General features: G+C 41.9%; 2 protein-coding genes across 2 annotated transcripts in view; both read left to right on the top strand.

The window, feature by feature from the left end:
* Positions 1-231: 231 nt before the first annotated feature.
* Positions 232-1170, top strand: LOC116599974 (olfactory receptor 10V1-like). Its single transcript, XM_032359907.1, has one exon. It carries the CDS (start codon positions 232-234, stop codon positions 1168-1170), a length of 939 nt encoding a protein of 312 aa, XP_032215798.1.
* Positions 1171-8383: 7213 nt separating this feature from the next.
* PATL1 (PAT1 homolog 1, processing body mRNA decay factor) overlaps positions 8384-26452 on the top strand; it is a 30155-nt gene continuing 12086 nt past the window's right edge. The window contains exons 1-11 of the mRNA XM_032358087.1: positions 8384-8664; positions 10660-10771; positions 18036-18253; positions 18549-18629; positions 19219-19413; positions 20353-20454; positions 21085-21174; positions 21393-21613; positions 22841-22930; positions 25596-25776; positions 26253-26376. Coding sequence (XP_032213978.1) covers positions 8650-8664; positions 10660-10771; positions 18036-18253; positions 18549-18629; positions 19219-19413; positions 20353-20454; positions 21085-21174; positions 21393-21613; positions 22841-22930; positions 25596-25776; positions 26253-26376 — 1429 coding nt within the window. The 5' untranslated portion in view covers positions 8384-8649. The remainder of the gene's footprint in view (positions 8665-10659; positions 10772-18035; positions 18254-18548; positions 18630-19218; positions 19414-20352; positions 20455-21084; positions 21175-21392; positions 21614-22840; positions 22931-25595; positions 25777-26252; positions 26377-26452) is intronic.

The following is a 26452-nucleotide window of genomic DNA, read 5'->3' as shown; positions in this document are numbered from 1 at the left end:
CTCTTACTCAAAGTGACAGGCTTTCCAGTTAACCTGAGCCAACTCTCTTGAAAATGTGAGCTGGCAAACACAAGCAAGATTAGAGAGTGACATGCCCGGTATAAACTCGGCTTCGAGATTATTAAAGCTAGAGGTGCTAACACAGTATCATCACTTCATCCTAAAGCTCAAAGCACTTTCTTTCCTAACATAATTTTTCTTTTGTCCTAGAAAACCTGATGTGCCACTTTTATGGGGGATGAAAACCAAACCACAGACATCCAGTTCCACTTTCACCCATTTTCGCCCATCCTGGAGATACAAATACTTATTTTTGTGGCCTTCCTGCTGATGTATATCGGCAGTCTCCTTGGTAATGCCACAATCTTCCTCACTGTCTGGGCAGAGCGTTCACTCCACACTCCCATGTATTTCTTTCTGGCCAACTTGGCAGTTCTGGAGATCTTTTACTCTTCCACTGTGGCTCCTCTCGCTTTGGTCAACCTCCTGACCATGGGGAGAATACCCATCTCTTTCACTGGCTGTGGCACACAGATGTTCTTCTTTGTCTTTCTGGGCAGTGCTGATTGTATCCTCTTGGGGATCATGGCTTACGATCGGTTTGTAGCCATTCGGGATCCCCTGCGTTACACCCTCATCATGAGATGGCAGCTGTGTGCCCAGCTGGCAGTGGGAGCCCTGGTCCTTGGCTTCATTCTAGCCTTACAACTCACAGCTCTGATTTTCCACCTGCCATTTTGTGGCCACAACAGGATCACACACTTCTACTGTGACGTACTCCCGATCTTGCGGTTGGCCTGTGGAGATACTCGAATGCAAGAAGCCATGATCTTCATTGTCAGTGTTATCATCCTTACCATTCCCTTTTCCCTGATCTCCATCTCCTACATCTTCATTGTGGCTGCCATTTTGAAGATCCGCTCTGCAGAGGGGCGGCACAAGGCCTTCTCCACCTGCTCTTCTCATTTGACTGTGGTTCTCCTCCAATATGGCTGCTGTAGCCTCATCTATTTACGCCCCAGCTCTAGCTACAATCCAGAAGTGGGTCGTGTGGTGTCTGTTGTCTACACCTTCGTCACCCCTGTCTTGAACCCCTTGATCTACAGCATGAGGAACAAGGAGCTGAAAGACGCACTAAATAAGGTAACGAAAAGACATTTGCTGGGCTAGGAAATGTGGACTCACATGAATGATAAACTCAGAAAATGATAAACTCAGGGGAACTAATTTACTACTTCCTCAGACCCCAGTTCCTATTTCTAGCTCCTGAAAGTTAGATATTAACATTTAAAATAAGAGAGAGTAAATTCTTGATGGGCAGGTATTTTGTTTTGTTCTCTAAATCCATACCCAGTGCCTGAAAGAGCTAAAGCTGTCAATACCTGTTTATTGAATTGATGAATTTCTTCGAGTGATGTCAAAGGACATTCTATTTCTTTGTTATCTCCCCTACAAGGTTATATACTGAGATTTGCTGCTGGCATTCCATACATACTCACAGAGTAACTACAAGAGGTTCCCTTTAAGAGCACTAATAATTCGTCAAGTTTCTACTCATAAAGCCTTACTTTTCTCCTTTCCATTGACTGAGTCTTGGGAAATGTTTATTGGGAGATCTATTATTGTTGCAAAGTTATAAAAATAATATCTGGAATGTGATAAATATCTGGAACGTATCATCATTTTGAAAGTGTAATTGGTGATGCTTTAAAATCATAAACAATATCTTCACCCCACTCAGAATGGGAAATTTCAAGAAGGGGTCAGGAACTAATGGTTATTTGGCAGAACCAGTATGAGAACTTCTTTCCTCTGTTCTTGCCAATCTGTCCTGCTATGGTTCTTTTAATATAACATTTTTCCTAGGTGCCTGGGTGGCTCAGTTGGCTAAGCAACTGCCTTCAGCTCAGGTCATGATCTTGAAGTCCCAGGTTTGAGTCCCACATCAGGCTCCCTGCTCAGCGTGGGGAGTCTGCTTCTCCCTCTGATCCTCCTCCCTCTGGTGCTCTCCCTCTTTCTCTCTGAAAATAAAATCTTCTTAAAATAAATAAATAAATAAAATTTTTCTATTTTTAAGTATATTACATATCAATTTTAGAAAAATTGGGAAACATATAAAAGTAGGCAGGAGTTAAAAATCATTTCTAACCCCACCAATTAAAATAAACCTCAGATAATGTTTGGGTACTTTATACATTATGCATATTATATTTGGAGCTTTAGTACCCTGCTTCATTCTCGTAACTTATAAACACCTGCCTTGCTCAAGTAGCCTTTTAAAACATGATTGTCATAACATTTCCATTTATTCTTATTGGCATTTAAACGGCTACCTATCTTTCACTATTACAAGTATCACTGTGGGTGATCTTTACATATGATTTTGTGTTAACTCTAATTACTTCCCCAGTGTTAAAATACTTTAAACCCCTATTTACACACACACATTGCCAGATTGCATTCCTGAGACTACAAATTTATACTCCGACCAACTATTTACAAAGGTATTTGTTTTATAAACTCACAGTCCACACTGGGTTGGCTTCCTTCCTTTCCTCCTCCTTCACACTCTCCCTTCTTCCTTTTTTTTCTGTCCTTGGTTTTTTCTTATCTGCCAATTTGTTGGCTTCACAATGGCAACTGTTAATCTTGTCTACGTTGACTAAATTGATCTTTTTATATATTCCATAGCTACTTAAAAATTTTTGAGGCCTTTACTAAGATGCTCAAAGAATTTTAAAATCTATTTTTAAGTTTTTGTACTTTATTCAACACTTTCCGTATGTGCTGAAAATATTTTGAAAGTTTATCTTATACCTTTACTAAGATGCTCAAGAATTTTAAAATCTATTTTTAAGTTTTTGTACTTTATTCAACACTTTCCGTATGTGCTGAAAATATTTTGAAAGTTTATCTTATACATATACTACATCTTATATATTTACATATATTATATGTGTATATGTTATAAAATTCAGCGTTCAAATTGTCTACATTTACTAAATTGATCTTTTTATATATTCCATAGCTACTTAAAAATTTTTGTGGCCTTTACTAAGATGCTTAAAGAATTTTAAAATCTATTTTTAAGTTTTTGTACTTTATTCAACACTTTCCCTATGTGCTGAAAATATTTTGAAAGTTTATCTTATACATATACTACATCTTATATATACTATTTACATATATTATATGGGTATATGTTATAAAATTCAGCGTTCAAATTTTTGTTTTGTGATTTTCATTTTTATAGTAAATAAATTCTGAAAACTTATCCTGAAATCATACAAATATTCATCCATATTTTGTTCTTGCTGCTTTATGTTTAAAATTTACATGGAATGTATTTGTCATTTTGGAATTTACTGTGTTGTATGCTGTGCTGTATGGCTTTAACTTTTACTTCAAAATAAATTACCAATTGCTTCAGTATAATTTTCAAATCGTATTTCCTTTATCCATTGAATTGAGGCATCATCTTTATCACATAGTAAATCCACATTTCTGTCAAGTTCTACTTCTCGGGTGCTTACTCTGCTCCATAAATCAATCTGTATATTTCTGCACCAACACCACCTTATTTGTACCAGTGGTATTTTATGATCATCATCATATTAGAATCTATTTATCTTTCCAGAAATTTGTCATAATTAAAAGGTTTGGAGTCTGCCTTCAAACAGGTTGTGGTGGTTTCAAAAAATCCTTTGATATCCCTCCCTTTACAGGGTTAAGCCTGATACCCCTCCCTTTGAGTGTGGGCTATACTTAGTTAACTTATTTCTAGCAAATAGTACGTGGCAGAACTGATATATGACTTCTCAGACTGGGTCATTAAAAATACTGTGGCTGCAGCCTCTCCCTTATTACTCTGGGAGAAGCTGCCACGTTCTGAGAACAGCCAAGAAGCTCCATGGAGAGGTCCATGTGGAGAGAAACTGAGGCGTCTTGCCAACAGCCATGTGAGTAAACCATCTTGGGCACACACCTGCCTTCAGATGACAGAGCCCTAGCTGACGTTTTTGACTGCCCTTCCTGAAACACTAGGAGCCAGAACCACCCTGCTGAGCTGCTCCTCCTAGAATCCTGACCCTCCAAAGCTTTGTAAGATGAGAAGTGATTTTAGTTTTCCACTGCTATGTTTTAAAGTAATTTTTTGTGCAGCAATAGATAACATAGCCCCCATTATTGGAATGAACTGACAAGCTGCATTTTAGGGGGGATCTGCATGCACATGGCCTACGTTCCACCACGGAAATCAGGGCATGTCCTTACCAAAGATCTTATAAGCTCCAAAACCGCAAAAATTTCCCAGATGTCCTTTGATTTTGTGCCAACCTCACACGCCATCCTATAAACCCAGGTAGTGGTGGTGGTGATGGTGACTTTTTAAAGAGAGAAAAATACCTACCTTGTAAGATTTGACTTTTGTTTCAAGAGATTTCTTGGCCTCTCTTAACCAAAAAGCCTTGTCTCCTAACCCTTAGCCCCCATTTTCCAAAACGACCACAATGACATATCCCTTCCCACATGCTCTCCTCCCACTGTGACACTGACACTCTTTCCATCCAGAGGTGAGGTCCATCTTTCTTGCCCTTGATCTAGCAGCAGTGATGCTATGCCACTTTCGAGACTAGGTCATGACAGGGGATATGCTTCCAACCGGCCCTTACAGAACACTTGTTCTTGGAACCCAGACACCAGGTGGTGAAGAAAGTAAGAAACCACGTAGAAAGTCCACATGTTAAGCACTGAAAACCCCTCTGAGGTCTCAGCTGCCAGGTAGTAAATGAAACTTCAGATGGTTCCACCAACCAACCAGAGTCATTCCCAGCTGCAAGCTGGGATGTCACCTGTGGCAGAGATGAGCTGCTCCCCTTGTGTCCCCCTCAAACGGAGATTCATTGGCAAAATAAATCATTATTGTTGTTTTAACCACTGAATTCAGATGGTCCATTATGTGCATCAAATAACTACAACATTCCAAGTTAACCATCAAAGTCCAAAATATCACGTGTTTTACATTATAAGTTTCCTATCTCGCTAATGGGGGGCGGCGGGGGGGGGGGGGGGGGGGAAGAATACCAGAATCCAAGCACCTCTTCAATCAAAAGTGTCCTGAGTTGTTAGCGAATGGGTGAGGGAAACAAGTGTGCCTGAATTCGTAAACATCACCGTATATTTTACATCAGGCTTCTGTGTATGTAATAGAATGCCTCAAGACTGTTAATGGTGTTCATGGAACTTTGACTAATTTTCACACTTTGTTGAACAAAACTTTTTCTTTTGCAAGCTTTGCCCAAAGGAAGAGAGCGAGCCAAGTTCCCTCTAGTATAGCAGTCTCCACAGAGAGCCTGAAATCTCTCTCTTTCCCCAACTGTCTCAGGAAAAGGCCAGAAACTAGAAGCTTACCTGCCTCCTCTCATTTAGACACGGGGAAATACAGAAGACCAGCTAATGCCAGAAACAGATCACCACTGAGCCCATGGCACAGGGAACACCAAGGTGTTGGACTGGGAGTTAAGCTTTTCAGCTTTCACAGGATTTCCTCCCTTACTCCCTACTCTTCAGCTACCTTGCCCCCCATTTCCTTAGCACCAGCTGTTGCCAGTAAAATGGGCAAGGATGTATTCTGAATGGGATGCTGCCACCTGACCCTGTTCCAGTGATTCTATAGGAACGGTTAAGAAACCAAGGCAAAGAATCAAAAAATCGAAATCTTGCCACGCGCAACGACGTGAATGGAACTAGAGGGTATTATGCTAAGCGAAGTAAGTCAATGAGAGAAAGACAATTATCAAGTAATCTCTCTGTTATGAGGAATTTGAGAGGCACGGTGGGGGTTGTGGGGGTTAGGGAGGGAGAAAATGAAACAAAATGGGACCGGGAAGGCAGACAAACCATAAGAGACTCTTCATCTCAGGAAACATACTGAGGGTTGCTGGGGGGTGGAGGGGGGGGAAAGAGTGGCTGGATTATGGACATTGGGGAGGGTATGTGCTATGGTGTCTTCTGTGAAATGTGTAAGCCTGATGATTCACAGACCTGTACCCCTGAAACAAGCAATACATTATATGTTAACTAAAAATAATAAATAAATAAATGAATGAAATAGTCTCACAAGAAAATGGATTGTTTTGCCTCAATTTTTAAAAAAAATTATAGAGCCTATAAATACCACAAGGGATTATTTGTAGCTTTTGGGGAAAGGACAGACAGCGTTAAAGAAAACTCAGTGGTTTTATCTAACCGATGTCCTCTTCCATCTATCAAAGCCTCTTCTACCTACCTGGCGTGCAAGAGACTTTTCTTTCACCCACTCACTGGACACTCTCCAGAGACATCATACCTTATCTCTATAAAGAATCACTTGTCAAAAAAAACTTGTATCCTCCCCAACTTAATAAAGGATTACATTACACAACTTTTTTAAAAAAATGCATTATTCTTTTTAGAAAACTCTCAATCTCCTTCATGAACAGGTATTAGGTGAGGGAAAAAAAGGATAATTTTGTTAATCCAGTGACACCTTGACTTCTGCTGAATTACTGCTTATTCTTTCTTTCTTTCTTTCCCAAGTTCACCCATTTCACTTATATTCAGCTTTCCTATTTTTCTTTAAACGTCTTTAGCTATATCCTGAATCTCTTGATATCTTTTATCACTCAGTTCTAAATAGTTTCTGCTTGCCATTGTATTTTCTTAAGTAGTCCATGAATTAGAGATGTGTTTCTTTTTAACATCTGATTTCTAACACAGTGATGAGAAAACATGGTTTGTAAACATTTTCCATAAAGAGCCAGTGAGTAACTATTTTAGCCTTTGCTTGCAGAATGGTCTCCAGTCTAAGTACTCATCTCTGCCTTCCTTGCTTGCCCTAAAGCAAAGACAATTTATAAATAAATGAGAGTGACTGTATTCCAACAAAGCTTTACTTAAAAAGGCAGGCAACTTTGTCTGATTCAGCGAAGAGTCATAGTTTCCAACCCCTGGTCTATAGCACCCATGCTTTGGTCATTGTTAAGACTTGCTGTTACCTAATACTGTTTTGTAATGTTCAGTGCATGCCTGAAACCCAACAATCACCTTATTCTCCGGCTGCTACTCTTCTTCAAGGTTCAGGCCTGGCCCACGCAAGCACTTGCTTTTGTGAAAGGATCACCATGCTTCAGATACTAGGTTTTGGAATGAAAGAGTCCCCAGCTGGCAGCATTGCCACTTGCCATTGGGTGGTTTGGGGCAAATTACCTAACATCTCTAATCCTTTGGTTCCTCACGCACAAAAGAGAGAAAATAATAGTACCTACCTCGTGGGGTTGGCATAAGGAAGGATAGAATGAGATAATCCATATACAGCACCTAGCAGAGTGCCAGGTTAGACCTCAATCGTCATTATACCATTGAACCACTACTGTGAGGCAGGTACCATTAAACCCATTTCACAAAGAAATTAAGGCTCAGAGATGTTTTGGTAACTTGCCCAAATCTGATGGCCAGTGACAAAGCACCGATTCCCACCCAGAACTTCTATTTCCAAATCCAGAGTGTCCAGACTTTGGGTCTGATTAGCATGTGAGGAATTTACTGTATGCCATTCCTAGGCGAGGTAGCATTTTCAGACACGCGGAGAAAAGGAGTTGCGAAATGCACAGGAATTAATTCTTCGCGGTTGAAGTTTAGTCCTTAGGGGAAAAGAGAGAGTTCCATGAGCTCTAAGGGGCCGAAGGGGCCCGGGCGGTGCCCGCACGGATGACGAACCACCAGAACCCAGACAAACTCTTTCCTGGGCTCGGTCCGCTCCGGAGGCGGTGTCCCCCAGCGGCGCAGCCGGGGTGGGGCTCGGCGGCCTCGTTGACCTTGCTGCCCACGGCCGCGCTGCCCTTTCTGGCTCCCCCGCGCCACGTGCCCGGAGCGCATGGCGCCTAAAAATACCACCCCGGTTGAGCCTCCCGGAACGAGCCTCCGCTTTTTAAAAACCGGGCGCCGTCATCACCTCGAGACACATAAATCACAGCCCCAACCTGCTGTGGACTCAGCGGGTGGCGTGCCGCTCACTGCGGTGACGACTTCAGCCCCTCTCGAGGACCTGCACCTGACTTTGCCCCCTCCACTCCGCGCACAGGGTGTCTCGCCAGGACCACCGAGCCCCCCGAAGACCGCGCTGGTCGCTGGAAAAACAGCCCAGGAACCTCCATTTCTCCGAGCCCAGGATCGGCCTGGGACTCTCTAAAGCCATACCCTGTGACAATCACAGGGGTTTTCTCCGCCCCGTCGGTGACGGAAAACTCGTGACTCGGACCTGAGCGCTGGGCGGGCGCAGAGAAGCCGGGGGCGGAGCCGCGAGTCGGGCTCGCGAGGAAGCCCCCGACGGGCGGCGCGTGCGCAGTCTCTCTCCACGGGACCTCCTTCCCGCCGCTGAGACTAGGAAGCGGGACGCCAAATCTGTCCCCGCGCAGCCGCCGCGCCGGGCGCCGAGCGGGGCGGGCGCCCTCCCCGAGGCGCGCCTGTGCACGTTCCCACGCACGCTCCGGCGTACGGCGGCGGCCAGGGGTCGCGAGCCGGTGGAGGACCCGCGCGCGGAGGAGCCGGGGAGTCAGCGCTTCTTCCCTCCCTCCCCCACTCCCCTCCCCGCTCCCTCCCCCCTCCCCAAGAATGTTCCGCTACGAGGTGAGCTCTTGCGACCGGAAGTGACCCCTCCCTCCCTCCCGCGCCCCCTTTCCTCTCTCACCCCCCGCGCGTCGGTCCCGCGCCCCTGGGGAAGGAGGGGGCTGGCGGCGGGACCCAGGGGACCGAGTAGAACGCTTGGGGCCTGGGGTCGCGGGTTTAATCCGTGGGCGCTGAGCCGGCTCCAGGGGGCGGGACTGTTCTATCAGTTGCCGCTGGGGAGAGTTGGCCTCTGTTTTGGGGTGGGGAGGGCCCGTTAAGTACTGTAACCAGGCCATCCCCCACCCACACCCCGGCAGGAGCCGCGGAGGGGAAAGCGTTGCCCCCATCCTTGAGGGAGAGTCTCCCGGGAAAGCCTAGAGACGCGTTTCCCGCCCTGAACCCGGAACACCCCCCCCCCCAATTACACACACACCCGTGCGCACGGGCACCCAGCGGGTCAGGGGGGGCTGGACTTGCCCTTTACTGGGGCCCGAGACGGTTTACCGAAGAGGGCTCCGAGTTGGGAGGGGGCGTGTCCCGTAGAAGTTCCGGGCGAGGGGAACGAGACCTGTGTTTGGTGACCATCCCGGGAATGTAGCAATAGTGGAGTCCTGCCCCTGCCACTAACTCGCTGTATGACCTTGAGCTACTCCTAGTCTCTGGACAGAAAGTTTCTGGACTTGTAGACTGAAAGGGCTGCTCTGGGTGATCCCGAAGAGTCTTTCTAATTTAAAAAAGCAGTGATTTGGTTAAGTTGATCTGTGCTGTGGAAGCTGTTGCATGCCTGCTTCGTGGAAGTTTGGAAGGGTTTAAGACGGGTAGAATGGCCTTTTGGCCTAACCTTGCCTTTAGGAAAGTCTGTTCAAGGAGGTTGTCTGGCAAGATGTATCTCAGACCTACTATTGATGTGTGGTATTGTGATTCTGAGTCTTTGGAAATTGGGGCCACGGGTTACTTATACTTGATAGGAATGGTTCAAGACCAAACTGACTTGATGTAAACGTGGGAGAGAGGATGAGGTGCGGTAGGCAGAGTTTCCAAAAGAAGAGAACTTGGAAAATAAATCAGTTGAAAACTGAAAAGGGGGGGTTGGTATTTAAAATAGAACTGAGCTAAATTGTTGTGGTGATAACTAGCATTGTTTAGCAAATTTACAATCTTTGCTTCATTTAATCCTTACAACCCTCTAAGGTATTGTCCCTTTGTTGCCACTCTGAGTAAATGTAGATAGAGCTGGAGACACACTTAGACGTGTTTAATGAGTTAACCAGAATATGACTTAGCCAAGTTTACACACACTTGTAAGAAGGGGGCCACAACTTGAACTCACCATATCATAGCTTTTCCAGAGTTCACTTAATTGGGTTTGAGATTTTAGCTTTCTGTTTCATCACCAGATGAAAACAGAAGAGGGGAAATGAAGAGAAAGCTTTAAGAGGACATAATAGTTGAAATTTTGACATGAAACTGAGGAACATGATACTTTTGTTGAAAGATACACATAAAACTCAAAGTAATGATAAAGTTTGCATTTTGAGTTGTCATTACTATTCTAACCAGTGATGTCAGGAAAGTTGGGGGCCTAATTTCTTGGTTGCATGAAGAGATACTGTTATTAAATTCTTGATAGAGAAAAGGAGTGTTTCGGAAAAGAGAAACTGAAAGAAGATACTGCCATTTTTCAATGTCAGGGAAATTGGAGGTAGAAAAAATGATGTGTTTACAAGAGATCATATTCTAAGCTATTCTGATGATTGGGAAGACAAAATGAACTTTCTTTTTAAAAGATTTTATTTATTTGAGAGAGAGAGAGAATGAGAGAGAAAGAGAGCATGAGAGGGAAGAGGTAGAGGAAGAAGCAGACTCCTGTGGGACTCTATCTGGGGACTCCAGGGTCATGACCTGAGTGGAAGGCAGTCACTTCACCAACTGAGCCACTCAGGGGCCCCAAAATGGACATTTTTTAAATGAAGGTGTGAACTTCATGAATAGCTAATCTCTTTTCTCTTTTTTTAGTCTTTAGAGGATTGTCCTCTGGATGAAGATGAAGATGCATTTCAGGGCTTGGGAGAAGAAGATGAAGAGATTGATCAATTCAATGATGATACATTTGGGTCAGGTGCTGTTGGTAAGTGATATCTTTCTCTTTTAATGTCATCTAGGTCTCTTGTTCTTCCAGTGTTCTCTTTTGTAAGTGCTTTGTCTTAGTAGGAGTAACTACATTCACAAATTTAGCAAAATATTCTATTCTTGGTCTCAGAATAGTCTTCACTGGAAGCATCTACCTCAATGCCCTGGGCCCCTCTTTTGCCTCATTTATATATAAAACCAGATGCTTTCTGAGTCCTGTGCCTTCTGGCTATATTATCTATAGCTCTAGGTTGATGCTGTAAGGTATGCTAGTCATTAGACAAGTAGACATTGTTTAAAGATTTAATATAATCCTAGAAGAAGGAAATTTTTATTTTTGGAACATGTAAGTTTTGGAAAATTAGTAGAGTAAAAGAAAACTTGGCCTTGGGTGTGTATGTTTTAAAACTCAGGTAACCATTGGTGTATTGCATGACCCCGCTATTGCGTTACATAGTATCTTCTATAAACTAAAAAACATTTTATTCTAAGAATTGTGGTGATAGGAAGTCTTCATAAGTTAGAAAAGTGCTCGCACAGATGAACGTTTCCCATCCCTAGATACAGATAAATATTTTAGAAGTTAGAAAGGGTAAACAATTAAAGAGTCAGGCTAAACTTAACATGGCTCAGAGTTATAGTAATCTAAAATGGGAAACTTAGGCAACAGATTTATATGATAAAGTTTGAGAATTAGAGATCTTTAACCAAATATACTAATAAAATGTATTTTAAAAAAGAAGTAGGTAAGAGTTAATGTAAATATTTTTGCTTTAACCATTGGTGTAGAAAAGTAGCAATAAGACTGTTTCTGTTGGGATGTGTAAATCTGTGTGATTTCTTTGAAATCAGCATTCTGTCTGTGCAACAAATATTCAAAGTTAAGTAGCAAGAGGATATTTCACAATAGTGACTGATCTTAAGATGTTTAATATAAAATACAAAAGGTGTGAAAGTGGCTCCTCGTTTTGCAGTGATGTGGCCCACTTGAATTTATTAAAACTTAGACCAAGTTGAATTAACTGGGAAAAATGAGAAAGCATAGTATTTTTAGTCAAAGTTTACAAATCGGTAGAGAGTAAAACTGCCACTCTCAGGAGCAGCAGGAGAACCACTTAAGGTAGAAGTGAGACTGATTACAGAAGGAAACCAAAGACCTTCTGGATCATAGCCATAGTTTAGGAGATGAGATCCTACAAGAGGATGACGTGATCTAAGATGCTGTTCTCTCTCCATGGAGATCACTGGGGAAGAGATGTTGACTAGAATTGCAAATACAAGGAACTGATGTGAATTGCAAATTGTATTTGGAAGTTAGTTTAGTGATAACCTATAGGATACAATAGAGGTTACAGACATTGTGTGCATGTTTCTAGAACTTCTTTTCTCTTAAAGTATTGTACTGAATGTTATTTTTTTAAGCAAATTCCTCAGGTTTAAATAAAGTTGGTGGGATTGATTTATAGATACTGTATTAAAATGAGACAGCATACTAAAATGTCCTCAGTTTTGAACCTGGACAGAAGAGTAATAGTTTCATCTCTTCTCATTGACTTCCAGCGTGCTATGGAAAGTCTTTTTCTGCTTCTGTGTTCCCCACAAGTTAGGGAAAATATTGTCTTAAAAGGACTTTAGAGTGTACAGAACTCTATATGATATGATGGGAAAAAAGAAAAGTGCACACACATTGAAAAAGCCCCTAGGGTTATACTTTAAAAGAACAGGTAGCAAAAAGTAAAGGCAGTGAAATAGCATATGGTTAGCCCACTTTGTACCCCAGGGCATAAGTGACTAAGAAAGACTTTTCTTGGTCAACAAAGTTTGTAATGGGGAATAGATGTCCAAATATGAATCTTTATAATATACACTAATTACAAAGTTAAAATCTTAGGGAGAGAGAGAGCACATGTGTGCATGTGAGTTGGGGGGGAGGGGCAGAGGGAGGGGCAATCTTAAGTAGTCTCGGTGTTCAACAGGGATGCCAGTACAGGGCTCGATCTCAGGACCTGAGCTGAAATCAAGAGCTGGACACCTAACTGACTGAGCCACCCACATGTCCCTCATTTTAAAATCTTAATTCTTCAGGGGGCACTGGGGTGGCTCACTTGGTTGAGTGTCTGACTTTGGCACAGGTTGTGATCTCAGGGTCCTGGGACCAAGCCCTGTGGCTGGCTCCCTGCTCAGTGGAGAGTCTGCTTGGTCTACGTGTCCCTCTTCCTCTACCCCCAAACTCCCCCCACCCCCCGACAGTCACGCTCTCACATGCTTGTGCATGCTCCCTCTCAAATAAAATCTTTTTTTTTAAACTAACTTCTTCATAATATCTTGATACAAATATTGTACAGATTTATTTATTTATTTATTTTTAAAGATTTTATTTATTTATTTGACACACAGAGAAATCACAAGTAGGCAGAGAGGGGGGGGAAGCAGGCTCTCTGCTTAGCAGAGATGTGGGACTCAATCCCAGGACCCTGAGATCATGACCTGAGCCGAAGGCAGAGGCTTAACCCACTGAGCCACCCAGGCGCCCCCAGATTTATTTATTGAAAAAATTGCTAAGTCAGCCTGTGATTTGTTTAATGCACCGTACAGGTAGATACATAGCTGGTGTGAAGAATTTAAATCAAGAGGTAAAATGTCCCACCTTGGACATAATGTTACGGTTTGATAGTTTTTAACTCAAAGAGTGAGTGTCTTGAATGATACTTGTTAGTTATTTGAAGTCACTGGCTGCTAATGCTCTGATGTCATCTTTCCTTAAGAAACTAGTCCTTGTCTTCTGCATGGAAAAATGTTTACATCATCTTTAGAGCAGTAAATAGCCACAGTAATCTCAGCTCATTCTCTAAAAATAAAGTTCACACTTGCAGAGTGCTTATTATCTGCTAGGCACCATTATGAATGTTTTATATTTATTATTAATCCTCACAAGAACCCTGCGAGGTAGGTACTGTTATTATCCTCATTTTAACAAATGAGATAGAAGACTATGAGAGAGGTGAAGTAACTATAAATGCAATCAGGGTAGACTACCAGTTATGTTTGAACAGTCCTTGGGGAATCTCTGGGAATCTCTGGGAATCTCCTGCCTTTGCTTGGAAGAGCCCCCCATTGTTTCCACTTCCCTTCTATTGATAGCTGCTATAATCTTTAGGGACAAAGGTTGTCTTATAATTAAATCACCTGTACTGCCTTTTCATGTGGTATTTATTCAGAATTATTCCTGAGGTAGGCAGTGGGGGGCGGGATGAGGGGAGTTGGGTTGGGCGTTGCTAGCCGTGGGTGGATTCAGTAACCGGTCACATCAGGGTAGAGATTAATTAGTTGAAAACAAAAACTTCTTTTTCTTCATTTTTCTGGTATACCTTTGCGTACCCTTTATTATTTTGACCATTGTGGATCAGGGTCAAGCTTTGTTATATCTGAGTAACTTTATTTTTAGGTCATTTGAAAAAGATACGAGTGAAGTATCCTCTAATGGTAGGGGCTTGTGATCTTTTGATATTGCTTCACATGAGTTTTCGCAAGAGCAAGGAAAACCTAAAATGATAATGATGGGATTCTGTGGCTTAGATTCCTTTGCTTACATCGTTCAGACGGTAATAGTTAATTCACAACAGAGCCCTTCTCGCAGAATACGGCTATTTAACGAGTGTTTTTTTAAATTAAGGACAAACTGTTCATCTTTGGTAGCTCTAACAAACTTAGTAAGCATGAGTATGGGAGGTAGTGAATGAAAACAACACAAGTTTAAGAATCCTGCATCAGAGTAATCCACTAACAAATTAACTTTTTTTTTTTAAGATTTTTTTTATTTATTTGACAGAAAGATCACAAGTAGGCAGAGAGGCAGGCAGAGAGAGAGGAGGAAGCAGGCTCCTTGCCAAGCAGAGAGCCCAATGTGGGACTCCATCCCAGGACCCTGAGATCATGACCGGAGCTGAAGGCAGAGGCTCAACCCACTGAGCCACCCAGGCACCCACAAATTAACTTCTTAAATTGGGGAAATAAATGTTTAAAAAAAATCCCCTCATTCAGTATTATAGAGTCCCCATTTTTTGGCATCACTGAATTAGTAAAATTACAAAAAACAATCTGTCCTTTAAAACGTACTCAGCTTACTCTTCCTTAGCAAAGATGACACAAATATTAATGTCAGCAGTGATTTTTTTTTAAATTTACATTTAATTAGCCAACATAGAGGACATCATTAGTTTTTGATGTAATGGTCAGTGATTCATTAGTTGCATGTAATACCCAGTACAATTGATTTTTTTTTTAAAGATTTTATTTATTTGACAGAGAGATCACAAGTAGGCAGAAAGGGAAGCAGAGAGAGAGGGAAGCAGGCTCCCCGCTGAGCAGAGAGCCTGATGCAGGGCTCGATCCCACGACCCGGGGATCATGACCTGAGCCCAAGGCAGAGGCTTTAACCCATTGAGCCACCCAGGTGCCCCCAGTTGATTTTTAATAACACTAATCTTTAAGAATATTTTTCCAGGTAACTCATAATTTAAATTAATGTTGTAGTTTTCCTCTAAAGTGAATTTTTTTCTTTACCACAAGTGGTACATTGAAATATACCACAGTGCCCAAAGACTAGACAGTGATTCCGATCTTTGCATAAGATGTTAAGACATATTACAGTATTAATCATTACATTGAAAATTTGCAAATAATCCAAGTTTCCATCAGTAAGGGATAAGTTAAATTAGTATATCAATAGATCAGAATCTTAAACAGCATTAAAAAGAATGAGGTAATGTTATCAGTAGTTACATGCAAGTGTATATACATGAAAAGTATCCAAGATGTATTGCTTAAATAAAAAGAAACAAGTTGAACTTTATAGTTTGCATTTTGAAAAACTTAACATACCTGTAGAATTCTGGGGAACATTCTAAGTTATATATTTGTGTGATGTTTAAATTTTTAATTAATAGGATTTTCTTTGTAAGCAGGAAAAAAGTTAATATTAACAAGTTGTACATGAGCCCCTCAGAAAATTGTCAATAAATCTAAAGATTCTCTCTCTTTTTTTTTTTTTTTTTTTTAGTGGCTACCATTTATTATAACCTTGTTGTATACCAGACATCTTTCTTTTTTCTTGTTATGGTGCCTCCAGTTCTTCTTTCCTCTTTTCTCTTTTAATGAGGTACATAGAAAAATTATATGAGAAGGATTGCCATTGAGGACACTTGCAGAAAGAATTCAGTGTTTTTATGTTAGTTATAAAGAGAATTATCAGGGCACCTGGGTGGCGCAGTCAGTTAAGGGTCTGCCTTCGGCTCAGGTCATGATCTTGAGGTCCAAACCATCCAGTCCTGCCTTGGGCTCCTTGGTCAGTGGGAAGTCTCCTTCTCCCTCTGCCTCAGCCCCTGCTTATGCATGCTGCTTGAGCACTTGCTGTTTCTCTGACAAATAAAATCTTTAAAAAGAGAGAGAGAAAATTTTAAAAAATTGAGAGAAGAATGATCTGTTACCATTTTCTGTTGAATTTTATAGGGCGTAAAGAACAAACTAAGAATGAAATATATACAGATACATTAGGTTTTTGTGGAGTTTGAAAGTCTTGCATGTTTAGATGAGGTGAAGGTAGCATTAAAATGAAAAGGCTATTTAGGGAATGTTTCCATGAGGAGGAAAAGGTATCTGAATTGGAATGCCAGAAGGGGAAAAACATGGAGTCGAACTTTTGCAGCGGAAGCAGAACGGAGGAATGAGATAGAGGAGCACTGGAATGACAGCGCGAGGGAAATAAGGTCTAGTTCTAGAGAAGCCGACGGAGGGTTGTGCAGATTTTTACCTGTGCTGTAGCAGGACTCCAAAATAATGCTGCGTTGGCATACAGAGTGAGAAAACAAGCTAGTGCTGGAGCTACAGACCGTCCGGGAGTGTGCAGGAATAGCAAGGGCATTGTCAACATGGAAAAGGACCGGACCCAGCTGCGGGTCGCCTCCCGCAGTAGCCCTGGTGTTGCTGCAGTAGCCACCCGGCAGGCCTCCATGCCTCCAGTGTTTCTTCTCCTTTTCCTGCCCACCCCTCACATCCAGAATCTGTTCTCAGTACAGCAGCCAGACTGTTTGTTTCAGAAAGGCCACATCAAAACCTCCAGCGGCCCCCCCATTTCAATCAGTGTGACCCAAAAGGCCCAGAAAGAGCTCCCTCCTACTACCTACTTGGCTTCACTCTTTTTTCCTGCTCTTCCTCTTTGATCGTTCCAATCCAGACACAGTCCTACTTGACTCTCAAAATCATCTCTTGTCTTTAAGTCCTTTCTACGGACTGGCCCTCTATGTGGAACACTCTTCTCCCAGATAATCCACACGGCTAACTATCTTACCCTTGAATCTTTGCTCAGATGTCACCCTCGCAATGAGGTGTACCTCTCTCTGTCCCATTTAAAGTTTTCAACCTGCTTTTCCTCCATATATCTATATAGTATTTAATCTCATACAGTATTTAAGTTATTTGTTATATCTATTATCTATTATCTGTCTCTTCCCTGCTTGAAGGAAAGTTGCAGGAGACCAGGGATCTTTTTGTCTTTTGTACACTGATCTATCCCATGTGCCTAAAACATTAACACATAATAGGTGCTCAACAAATACTAATTGAATGAAATGAGTAGATTTGAGAGCTCGTAAAGAAGATGTCAGGCATAATCTAAAAGGACATGTATGCTAACGCAGTGGGTTTTAACTTCCCTTTTTTGCCTGATATGTCATAGAATCTCAAAACTAGGGATGCCTAGGTGGCTCATCAGTTAAATGTCTGCCTTTGGCTCAAGTCATGGTCCCAGGGCCCTGGGATCAGAGTCCCTCCTTGCTCCTTGCTCAGTGGGGAGTCTGCTTCTCCCTCTGCCTGCCACTCCCCCTGCTTGTGCACTCACATGTGTGGGGTCTCTCTGATAAATAAATAAAAATCTTAAAAAAAAAAAAAAAAGAATCTCAAAACCAGTGAGTTGTGGACATACCTATCACTGGCTTAGAAACTGTTTTCAGAATACAGTTTGAATGCCGTTGGTAATGTATTAAGCAGTCCCTCTAAGTGCTTCAGTTATATTCCTGGTAGGATGTTGTTTGTCCTTAATAGTGAAAAGCTCACTTTCCTATGACCCTTAGTTTAAATCTTACTTTGTTTCTCTCAAGTGGAAATATACTGTCTTCTGAAGTTAGAATTGTTCATCTGGTTAACAGAAGAATTTCATCCAACTTTTAGTTTCAGTATAAACTATGTTTCTTGTGATGTTCTTACAGATGATGACTGGCAGGAAGCGCATGAGCGCCTGGCTGAATTGGAAGAGAAGCTGCCGGTGGCAGTTAATGAACAAACAGGCAACGGAGAAAGGGATGAGATGGACTTGTTGGGTGACCATGAGGAGAATCTGGCAGAAAGGCTCAGTAAGATGGTGATTGAAAATGAGCTAGAAGATCCAGCTATCATGAGGGCAGTGCAGACCAGGCCAGTTCTGCAAGTGAGTAAGTTACTCTGATCTGAGAACTATAGCCGACTAGTAATTAAGGTGAAGTACTGAGCTTTGCTGTTTTGTTTCATCTGCTACCCTAAGAAACTTGCATATACCATAGAAAATTGTTGATATACTTCCTGATCGTAGCAGGTGAAGAGGGGAGTCAGGTGTCGTCTGGAGCACTGTAATTTCGTCTTCTCAAGCAGTTGAGACTCTTGGAGCCTTGTTCACCGAAAGCAGTTAAAGCATCCAGAAACCTCTCTCTACTCCAGACTTTGTGTATGTGTTTCCTTTTTTGTAGCCCCAACCAGGAAGTCTGAATTCCAGCATCTGGGATGGGTCTGAAGTTCTGAGGCGAATCCGAGGGCCACTGCTTGCTCAGGTATGAAACATTTTCTCCTTATACAAATTCCTAGTATCCAAAAATTCCTGTCTTGACCCTTTCCTTACTGAAGCAATGTGTTGATGTATATCATTTGCTGTTATGTTGATTACTTAACCTCCTCATAGCTGTACCTGTTGATTGTACAGTTTATTTACTCAGCCTTCATGCAATGCTCATTTGTGCTTTATTTTGAAAGGTTGAAAGGGAGCCTTTAGAATTTGAATTTGTTAGCTTATAATTCAAATTGCTTAAGTCATTTCTAGGCAGAACCATAGGAATGAAGAACAGGTCAGTGTCTACCAATGATTGGAGGTGATAGGAGGGGTTGTCTGCTAAGAGACAATACAACAGGAGTTTGGGGAGTGACAGAACTGCTCTGTTCTTGATCGTGGCAGTAGATCCATGATATGTATTGATCAAAATTTGGAGGGCACCAAAGAGAGGGAATGTTACTGGATATGAAATAAAATTTAAAAATAATTTCTCAAGATGCTTTTGGCATCTGTACAGATTATTAAACATTTGTTACGGACTAATTTTTTTTCTTTCTTTCTTTTTTTTTTTTTTTAACTATTTCGTCAATTAGGAAATGCCTACAGTATCTGTATTAGAATATGCCCTGCCTCAGAGGCCCCCGCAGGGTCCAGAAGACGAGCGAGACCTTTCTGAGCGCGCATTACCACGGCGGTCAACGTCACCTATCATTGGGAGTCCTCCTGTTAGAGCCGTCCCCATAGGCACCCCACCTAAGCAGATGGCTGTACCCAGCTTCAACCAACAGGTACCTCTCATTAACAGGCACTCAGCCCAGGATATTGGGAATCTGGGCAAAATTATTTGGGAAGTTGGCGATGCTGGGAGGAGGGTGGAAGTTTTGGGTAGGCGTTAGATTAGAAAGAGAAATAGCCAATTAGAGGAGAAGTTAGTACAAATAAGAGACACATTCCCTAATGCCCTTTTCTGGTGCTGCTCCTGTTGCTGCTGCCTTTTAATTGGGGGAGAAAAAGGGTAGTTAACCACATTTAGTGTATATATCCTTTTCAAAGTGTTTTGCTGGCTGCCCACAACATTGGCAGAGAGGTAACTGAAAGCTGGGGGGAGTGGGAACACACAGCATTGTCCACATCCCTTTTTACCTTTAAGATATCCCTGCTTTCCCTAGAGCCTGTGCAGTCCTGTTCCATAGACTTTCCTCCACCTGAAACCAGCAGCTGAAAAGGAAGGCCAATTTGGAAGGTATGGGGGGAGGGTGGTGTTGGTATGGCCCTAGTTAGGCTCAGTATTCTGTAAAACGGTGGAGTCCCAATGTATCACAAAAGAGCTGAGCATGGCGGCCATATCACAGGGGCCTCAGAATAGGACTTAGTTAATCCTCCAGCTTTCTTATCATTCCTTCTCCCTCGCTGCTACCAAAATAATATCCTCTTGCAGAGAATTTGCAAGTCAGAATATCTGTTGGTACCTCCCTCAGATAGCATGGAAGGGTGGGGATAACTGGAGAATTAGCTAAATCTTCCTCAGTTACAAGTGGCACATTGCTTGGTGTTTACGAGAGGAAGTGACCAAAGGTTCTTACGTGAACCCATAGCCGTAGCAATTTGCTTAGAAGTAGGGCTTTGCATTGAGTTCTGTGTCTCTACCAGTACTCGAGGGGAGGGAGAGTAGGTGGAGGACAAACTGACTTCACTGAGTGTAGTTGTGTATATGTTTGTCCTGATAGATCCTGTGTCCGAAGCCTGTCCATGTCCGGCCCCCGATGCCACCACGTTACCCTGCTCCCTATGGTGAGAGGATGTCTCCAAACCAGCTCTGCAGTGTCCCGGTATGTCTTCACGTCCTGATGAAAACGTGCTGCATATGGTTTCACCATTAGTATGTAGAGGTCTCCTAAATTAGGTGCGCTTATTATAGTCTCCATACTTGAATTTCTGGATGTTATGGTCCCCAGGTCAGAAGACATGGTTCATCATGTTCAGTTGTTTCATACCGGAGCTTTTTTTTTTTTTTTTTAATCTTTAATGGGGCACCTGGGTGGCTCAGCGGGTTAAGCCTGTCTTCAGCTCGTGTCGTGATCTCAGGGTCCTGGGATCGAGCCCTGCATGGGGCTCTCTGCTCAGCAGAGAGCCTATTTCCCCCTCTCTCTGCCTACTTGTGATCTCTATCTCTCTGTCAAGTAAATAAATAAAATTTAAAAAAAAAAAAAAAAAAGAATTCACACCCTGCGTGGTCATCTGGCTTCCTGCTGTTTCAGTCCCTCATCCTCCTGCCTCCTCCTTCGGGTTACATGACCATAGTGCTTCCTGACGTCCAGCATTGCTCTCTTTCATATTCCTTCCATAGACAGCTTTTTTATATCCAAGTTTATTCTGCATTCCTACTAAATTCCTTTATATCAATTTACAAATTTCACAGAATGTGTGTAATTTTTTGTCTTTTTTTTTTTTTCCCCTAGAATTCTTCCCTGCTTGGTCACCCTTTCCCTCCTAGTGTTCCTCCTGTTCTCAGCCCCCTCCAGAGAGCACAGCTTCTTGGAGGAGCACAGGTAAGCCTGTGATGAGCCCAACCCATGAAGAGCTCTCTTGCTTTCCTAACATTCATAGGTAATACCTCTCTTTGCTGTTAATCAGTCTCTACTGCCTCTTATTTTATTCCTTCACTTTTTCAAACAAAGTTATTGATGGAAACAGTATTCACTTTTTTGTGGATAAAAGCAAGAGGCTTGCTGATTCACTAAATCTGAGATCTTGTCCCTCTTTCTAGCTACCGCCTGGACGGATGTCTCCCAGCCAGTTTGCACGGGTCCCTGGATTTGTTGGTAGTCCGCTTGCTGCCATGAATCCCAAGTTGCTGCAAGGGCGAGTAGGGCAGGTGCTTCCCCCAGCACCTGGCTTCCGTGCCTTCTTTAGTGCTGCGCCCCCTGCCGCTCCGCCGCCTCCGCAGCAGCACTCCCCTGGCCCAGGGCCTCACCTGCAAAACCTAAGGTGTGCAAACTAATGCCACTCTTTACCCATCAGTCGCCCAAGGCTCTTTATCAGTGAGGCTTCCATGTCTGCAAGGGATGTGTTTTGAGATGTTACTGGATCTTCTTCTTGTCAGACACAAAAGTGTTTGACAGTCTCCAGGCATTCTTATGAATTAACATTTTCCTAAAGTCCCGTGCTTCCTGTGTAATTTGCATATTGCTAATCACCCCTTTATTTCTTCTAACCTTTCTTAGGTCTCACTTTATATCCATTTTATAAACATCCGCACGCACAAAGTACTTATTATGTAACAAGAATTACCAAATGCTAAGGACCAGAGATGTAGACGCTGAGATGTCAGCTCATCTTGGTGGTAGCCAAGTTGCTCACTTCTAATCTGGTTTTATAATAGGGGTTCAAGTTTCTGCTTCTAGTGAGATTGTATTTTATTACATGTCATATAGTATCAGGATTCCTCAGAGAAACAGAACCAATGAAGTATTTGTATATATACACATGTACATATGTATATATGCACATACATTTTTCTTTATATAATGAAAAGATTTATTTTAAGAAATGGCTAAGGAAATCCATAAAGCAGGCCAGGAAAGTGCAAGTTCAGATAAGAGTTGAACTTGCATTCTTGAGTCTGAAATTTGTAGGTTAGGTTGGCAGGTTGGAAGCTCAGGCAGCACTTCTGTGTTTCAGGCTTGAGGCAGAATTGCTTTGTGTCTGGGAAATAGCAGGTTTTTGTTCTTAATGCCTTCAACTGGTTGGGTGAGGCCCACCCACATTTTCAAAAGTCCTCTTTTTCCTTATTTCTTAATAACAATATTATTGTTAGACCGGTGTTTGACCGTACAACTGGGCACCACAGCCTATGGCCAAATTGACATAAAGTGACTATCACACATAGATTTTCAGTGTGATTCCCAAATAGTTGAAACTAAACACATTAAATCTTTTGAGACTTCTGTTTATAGTTAGGAGGAAGAAGAAAATAGTTACACTGCTTCCCTGCGAATTCACTCAAATTTTATGGTCCTCTTCTTAGGAGTTGAGAATTAGTCTTTGTAGAAGACATGTAAAAGTACTACAGTCTTTTCCTTTTGAAAGATCTGAGGATAGACTTGTATATTCCCTTCAGTGCGCTGTGTGAGGTTAGCCTGTATTGACAACATTCTCTAAAACTTCAGATCACAGAACAACAGAATTAAAAACTTTTCCCTTTTTTTTTCTTAGATCTCAGGCCCCAATGTTTAGACCAGACACGACTCACCTCCATCCACAGCACCGTCGGCTCTTGCATCAGAGACAGCAGCAGAGCAGAAAGTAAGGACTCATCCTGCTCCTTGGTGGTTTCTTAATTCAATTTTCCTTTTTTACAGTGTAACAAGGTGCTACTTATTTAGTTTACTTTTTAAGTAAATTTAATTAGTACTAAGTTTATTTTACTGGTAAAGAAGATCATATGTGCTGTCATTTTATGCTTTTGTTACGCTAGCTTGCTTTATTTATTTATTTATGTATTTATTTTCATTTTTGGTTGGGGGAGAAGAGAATCTTAAGCAGGCTCCACACTCAGGACAGAGCCCCACAAAAAGCTCGCTTACAACTCTGAGATCATGACATGAGCCAAAATAAAGAGTCAGATGCTTAAACAGTTGAGCCACCCAAGTGCCTTGATACACTGGGTTTAAATGACAAGATTTTTTATCAACTAATTTCTAAGATTCTATAAATCTGTTTATCGTACATCAGAAATATAATATAGATATGATTTTTTAAGTCATTTTTATACTCTTAACTATCTTTGTTTATCACCTCAGCTCAGAGGTGACCTTGAAATAAATGGCTAGGTTTGTATTTCGGTCTTACGTAAAGCCAGCAGTCACTCTGTTTTTGCCTGTAATCTAATGTTTATTTAACAGATGCAAATATGTACTTATGTGTGCAGCCCCGGCTGCATATCGGGCACTGGGGTAGGTTTGGGGGACTGAAAGAAGAACGAGGCATGTCAGAGTCCTGCCTTCATGGGGTTGACGTTCTAGAATCGCTCATAAACCAAAAATAGAAAATTAAACATAACTTTGAGGTTTCTTTAACCTTCAGTTTTATGGTTCTATGTGTGTAATTCCTTCTCACTTTCGAAGAAGCTCTAGAATATTTTTTGCAGGGGAAGAACAACATAGGCTCTTAAAATAAGACACAAAAAGTGCTAACCGTAAAGGAAAAGATTAATACATTTGACTCTTTTAAAATATGAAACTTCTAGTGCCTGAAGTTAACAATACGGTTTTATATATTTGAAAATTTCTGAAGAGGGGGGTTCTCATTTATATAAAGTGTTATTACCACCAAAAAAACCAATGGGAGATACAGAAATTCTAGTGGGTGTTGAATATATCTATTATCTTATGTGTGGTGATGGTAAGGCAAGTGTTTGCATGTCCAGACTTACAAAATTGTACACATTAAATATGCACAGTTCTTTGTATGTCAGTTACACCTCAGTAAAGCTGATATGACTTTGCTTATATGTGGCATTTAAGAAGCAAAACAAAAGAACAAAGGAAAAAAGAGACAAAAACTCTTAACTATAGAGAACAAACAGATGGTGACCAGAGAGCAGGGTGGGTGGGGGATGGGTGAAATAGATGATGGGGATTAAGAGTACAATTATCATGGTAAGCACCAAGTAACATTTAAAACCATTGAACCATTATATTGTACACCTTAAACTCAGAGGAAAAAAAAATTTCAAGCTTGCTTATAATCAGGAAAATACAGATTAAAATTAGATAGCTATTTTACCTCATCAGACAAGTAAAATTTGAAATGTCTCAATACTCATTATTGGCAAGAATATTCGTTAGTCTCAGCCTCGTGTAAAGGAATTAGGCAGTAAATAATGTTGAAAACATGGATACACCACATGCTGGCGGTTCTTTTTGGTGTATGTTTGGCTATGCTGTCAACACAGATAAATGTGAGGAGTGTAACATTGAATAAGAAGCAAGGGGCAGACTTAACATGTCCAGTAGCATTTATGTAAAAGTTAAAGGCACACAGAATAATACCATATAATATTTAAAGATGGATACATGAGTCATGAGTCTTAAAAATATTGCAAGGAGGGGTGCCTGAGCGGCTCAGAGGGTTAAGCATCTGACTCTTGGTTTTGGCTCAGGTCATGGTCCCCAATTGTGAGATCGAGCCCCACATCAGTATCCATACTCAGTGTGGAAACTGCTTGAGTTTCTCTCTCTCTCTCTCTCCCCCCCCTTCGTGCTCCCTCCTACACACACATGGGCACAGAATGTCTCTCTTTCTCTCAAATAAATAAAATCTTTTTAGAAAAAAAAAACATTTCGGGGGAGTGCATACAAAGTCAGGATAGTGGTTCCTCTGGGAAGGAAGGGAGACGGGAACCCAGGATTCAGACAGGGTGCAAAAGGGCCTTAACTAAATACAACAGTATGTTGCTTTAATACTGCTCTTTAAAACCCTGAGGCAAATTGGGGCAACTAAATTTTTTTCTTTTTTTTCCACTAAGTCTAGGTGGTGGATAGATGAATGTTTATTGTGGGCTTTTCTCTATATTTGAAGTACTTCATTATTTTTCTGCAAGTTAAAAAAAATGTATAGACTGTGAGTCAAATTGGCCTGCGTTCACATCTCTTTGGCCTCGGTTTGTTGTCTTCAGTGGAGAAAATCAAACCGCCTACCTCTTAGGGTTGTTGCAGGGCCTAAACAGAAGTCCGTGGGTGAGAGTGCGCAGCACAGGTGATGAGGCACTCAGGTCTCCGGGTTATTTCTTTCAGTGTGTATCACATAGCTCTTTGTTCTCCGACGTGATTAAGATTCAGTTCTTTTCACTTTGTTAAAGAAAGCAAAGTGGAATCTTTTTTTAACCGTCGGGGCTTGTTCCTGTGTTGTTACAAGGCCTAATGAATACTGTGACTTGGAGTGAATGCGCCCCTGTGTTTGTTTTCAGTCAGCATCGCAGTCTCAATGGTGCTGGAGACAGAGGAAGTCACCGGAGCAGTCATCAAGACCATCTCCGAAAGGATCCCTATGCCAATCTCATGCTGCAGCGAGAGAAGGATTGGGTCTCTAAAATCCAGATGATGCAGCTGCAAAGCACTGATCCCTACCTGGACGATTTCTATTACCAGGTAGACAACCATTCAGTCCCTTACTTTGGGGAGGCGCTCAGGGAGATACTGGTAGACCTACATACTGACAGAATCTGCTTTTGATGTAGTTTTCAATTGGGTAAGAATTGACTAAGCAAATTCTGTCCTCCTCTGAAGCTGGAGAGCCTCTCAGTGTTCACTAGAAGGTTTCTATGTTTGCCTCTTATTCTTTACAGAGGCTCTCGGGCCAATGTTTTGAAATCTCTTTGGCATCAATAATCTGGTTTTCTCAGTTAAACATATTGGCAGTCTAACTTTAAAGATATTTCCATTGATGTTGGGCTTTTCTGTAGGCTGAGATTTTTTGAGAAGTAAATATCTGGCAGTCTAGCAAAAATTAAAGATCGATGCATATGTAGAGTCCCAGTTGTTGCTGCCGCCAGTACAATCACGTATGATAAAGAGCAGCGGTACTCTGGGCTTGTGTTGCAACTGAAATCATCTTCGTGTGGTAGAATTACTTTGAAAAACTGGAGAAACTGTCAGCTGCTGAAGAAGTACAAGGCGAAGGCCCGAAGAAGGAGCGCACCAAACTCATTACCCCGCAGGTGGCCAAACTGGAGCACGCGTATAAGCCAGGTGAGGTCCTTACCCCTAGGCCCACAATAAAAGAAATTCAACCTGCTGCCCATACGATAAATAGAAATAACTGTGG

This window comes from Mustela erminea, chromosome 9, assembly GCF_009829155.1.
Source record: "Mustela erminea isolate mMusErm1 chromosome 9, mMusErm1.Pri, whole genome shotgun sequence".
In the NCBI taxonomy this organism is placed as follows: domain Eukaryota; kingdom Metazoa; phylum Chordata; class Mammalia; order Carnivora; family Mustelidae; genus Mustela; species Mustela erminea.
Note: the sequence above shows the minus strand (reverse complement) of the source record. Positions and strands in the feature narration are given on the sequence as shown.

What these genes read in the sequence shown, in the direction of transcription:
- LOC116599974 (XM_032359907.1), top strand. Translation starts at nt 232, where the DNA reads ATGGGGGATGAAAACCAAACCACAGACATCCAGTTCCACTTTCACCCA.